Source organism: Plasmodium reichenowi, chromosome 6 (genome assembly GCF_001601855.1).
Source record: "Plasmodium reichenowi strain SY57 chromosome 6, whole genome shotgun sequence".
NCBI classification, from domain to species: Eukaryota; Apicomplexa; class Aconoidasida; order Haemosporida; family Plasmodiidae; genus Plasmodium; species Plasmodium reichenowi.
Genome location: NC_033651.1, coordinates 259112 through 262208, shown reverse-complemented (window position 1 = coordinate 262208; position 3097 = coordinate 259112). Strand labels below are relative to the sequence as shown.

Below are 3097 nucleotides of genomic sequence, written 5' to 3'. Positions count from 1 at the left end.
CAAAAAAAAAAAAAAAAAAAAAAAAAATTTATTATATATATATATATATATATATATATATATATATATATTTATTTATTTATTTATTTATTATGTATATATATTTAATCGGTTTATTTTCTTCTTTTTAGGTATGACAATAATATACGCATTTTTGATTTACGAAATATTCGTGAGCCCATTCAAACAGTTGATGTAAACTCAAGCATATGGAGGATGAAATTTTTATACAAGTAAGAAATAAAAATGTATACAAATATATGTGTGTATATATATATAAATTTATATATATATTTATGTGTATTACATATATGTAATATATATATATATATATATATTTTTTTTTTTTTTTTTTTTTCCTCTTCATTTAAGAAATAACTCTGTGGACAATTTGCTCGTAGCAGCCTGTGATGGAGGAGCAAAGATATTTAAAAAATCAAACAATGGTAAATTAAATATATAACAATAATTTTTTAAAAAAATATAAATACAATTCCTGATTTATGTCATTTCTTCTTTTTTTAGATTTCATTTATGATAAGGGTATTTTCAACAATAGCGAATTAACATATGGAATTGATGTTATTGATATGTTAAGACCAAAAAATGAAAAAAAAAAAATTTATTTATCTTGTTCATTTTATAACAAGGAAGTTCAATTGTGGGATTAATACAACATATAAATAAATAAATAAATATATATATATATATATATATACATACATACATTTTTGTTTGCTTATTATTTTTTTGAAATAATTTATTCTGATATAAAACCATTTGAATATTTTTGTTTTTAAAATGTAATATAATATATATATATATATATATATATATGTACACGTTCACATTTTCATGATCTTATATTTTTTGAATTTCCGTAGTGACCCTTGCTCTTCAATTCATTATTATCATTATAACAATTCCTATTTTCTAGATCATTTTCTTCTGATACATCAAATTCATCAACACTATCATCATAATCGTATTCATCTTCTATTTGTTTAGTGTCACCAATCATTTCATCATCCTGTTCATTTGTTTGTTGATCTTTTTGCTTTTGTTCATCTTCGTCATTTAATTGATCCCCCTCTTGAGAATCATTTTGTTCCTCTTCGCTCGTATGAAATATATCTATCCATGATGTTAGATATAAAAGAATTTCGTTAAAACGTTTCAATGTGTTTATGCAATAATTATTATCTACATTATATATATATGGATAATCAAATTTCTTATAATAAAAGAAATGTTGTACGCTTGTTGATTTTACGTGATTTTTTTTATTGGCGTGTTCATCTAAAAACATGAACAAACAGGAACGTTTGAAAAAAGATATATCAAAAAAATATTTCTCTTTATTCATTAAAAAGACATAATTTTTAAATATATCTTTTAAAGGGAATAAGGGAACAAATTTATCATTAAAAATATGAGAGAATTTTATTTCATTTAATTTAGCATATACATAGTTATCATTTTGTATATCATTATAATTTGTTTTTCTATATGATTGATTTTTATCAAACAACAAGCTCCTAAATAAATTATTATTCTCATCATTATGAGTTATATTATAATCATTGTTATATGTATTCAAAAAGTTATATAAAAACATGGAGCTTTCATTGTCTAAACATATAACATACATATGTTTAATATTAAAATAAAATAACATTAACATAATAATTCTTAAAATTACTTTTTTATTTTCTAAATAATTTTCTTTATAATTTATATGAGGACATATTACAAAACTTTGTGTTAAGTAAGAAATTTTATCACAGATATTTCGTACACTCACTTGTATATTATTATCATGAGCACTTAAAACCAATATACCTTTTTTAGTTTCAATATTTAATTCATTAATACTAGGAAATTTTTTTTTGTCATTATCCATATCACATTTATTTGTTGAAAGATTAATAACAATTGATTTATTTTCTTCTTTGAAAAAATTAAAATCATTAATTTTAGGGATACATATATATGAAAAATTATTTTGAATATGTTCTAAAATATTATTATTATTATTATTACTACTACAATTATTATCATTTTGTTTGTTTTTATTTTCTTTGTTGTCATTTAAATTTTTGTCATTATCATCAGAATCATTTTTATCTTTTCCTTTTTTTTTTATTCCTTTTACAAACTTATTCATTGTGTCGTATAACTCCGAACAGTTGTATTGATAAAAATTTATATTTTTCATTTTAAAATTGTTTAAGAATTTATTTTTATCTATTATTTCAAATATGTTAAAATTTTTTAAATCTTCATAGTTTTTCTTCAATAAATTAAGTCTTTGATTGACATCAATAATTTCTTGAACATTTTGCATGGATAATACTTGATCAATTTTTTCAAGTTGTTCTAAAGATAAATTATTATTATCTGATTCGTTGCTAACACTTTTATTATTTGTGGAAAAATGATCATCATCATCATCATCATTATCATTATCCTTATCATTATCCTTATCATCGTTATTATTATTTTTACGATTTGTAACATCATCATTTAATGATTCTTCATTATCATTATCTTCATATACCACTGAAACATGCTTATTTATTTCTTTCGTTTTTACCTTTTTTTCCTGCTTTAAATTATGAATAGCTGTCTTATAACTTTTCAAATACTTATATTTTAAAAAAATAACATTTCTATATATTTCATTTTTTAAAAAATGTAATTCCTTTTCTGTAATCGAATTAATCATATCTTTATCAATATTTACAAAATATCTACCAACACTATCGTCTATATATAAATTTTCTTCACCCTTAGATCTATTTATTTGTGTTTCAAGAAATAAACTTATTTTATTATATTGATTATCTGATTCGTCTTCATTATTTATATTTTTTAATTCATTCTTTAATAACAAATTTAATATGTCATAATTTAAATTACATAAATTTAATATATTATTTTCTTTAAATCTTTCAATTCTTTTTATTTCATCTCTCATAGATGAATTTTCATCCTTTTCCTTCTCAGGAGTCTCATCCTCCCTAACTGTGTTTCGAAGAAAATAATCTGGTATTAAATTAGTATTTTCGTTTTTATAAATATCATTTGATTTCTC

General features: G+C 20.2%; 2 protein-coding genes across 2 annotated transcripts in view; one reads left to right on the top strand and one right to left on the bottom strand.

The window, feature by feature from the left end:
- Window positions 1-671, top strand: part of PRSY57_0606600 (conserved protein, unknown function) — a gene marked incomplete at both ends in the record, with an annotated part of 2652 nt that extends 1981 nt beyond the window's left edge. The window contains 3 exons of the mRNA XM_020114596.1: window positions 132-233; window positions 373-446; window positions 526-671. Of these exons, the coding sequence (XP_019970667.1) occupies window positions 132-233; window positions 373-446; window positions 526-671 (322 nt within the window). Of the gene's footprint in view, window positions 234-372; window positions 447-525 lie in introns of the transcript that reaches the window.
- Window positions 672-853: 182 nt separating this feature from the next.
- The window catches only part of PRSY57_0606500 (hypothetical protein), a gene marked incomplete at both ends in the record, with an annotated part of 2637 nt that continues 393 nt past the window's right edge, over window positions 854-3097 (bottom strand). The window contains one exon of the mRNA XM_012906441.2: window positions 854-3097. This exon is cut by the window's right edge and continues 393 nt beyond it. Within this exon, the coding sequence (XP_012761895.2) occupies window positions 854-3097 (2244 nt within the window).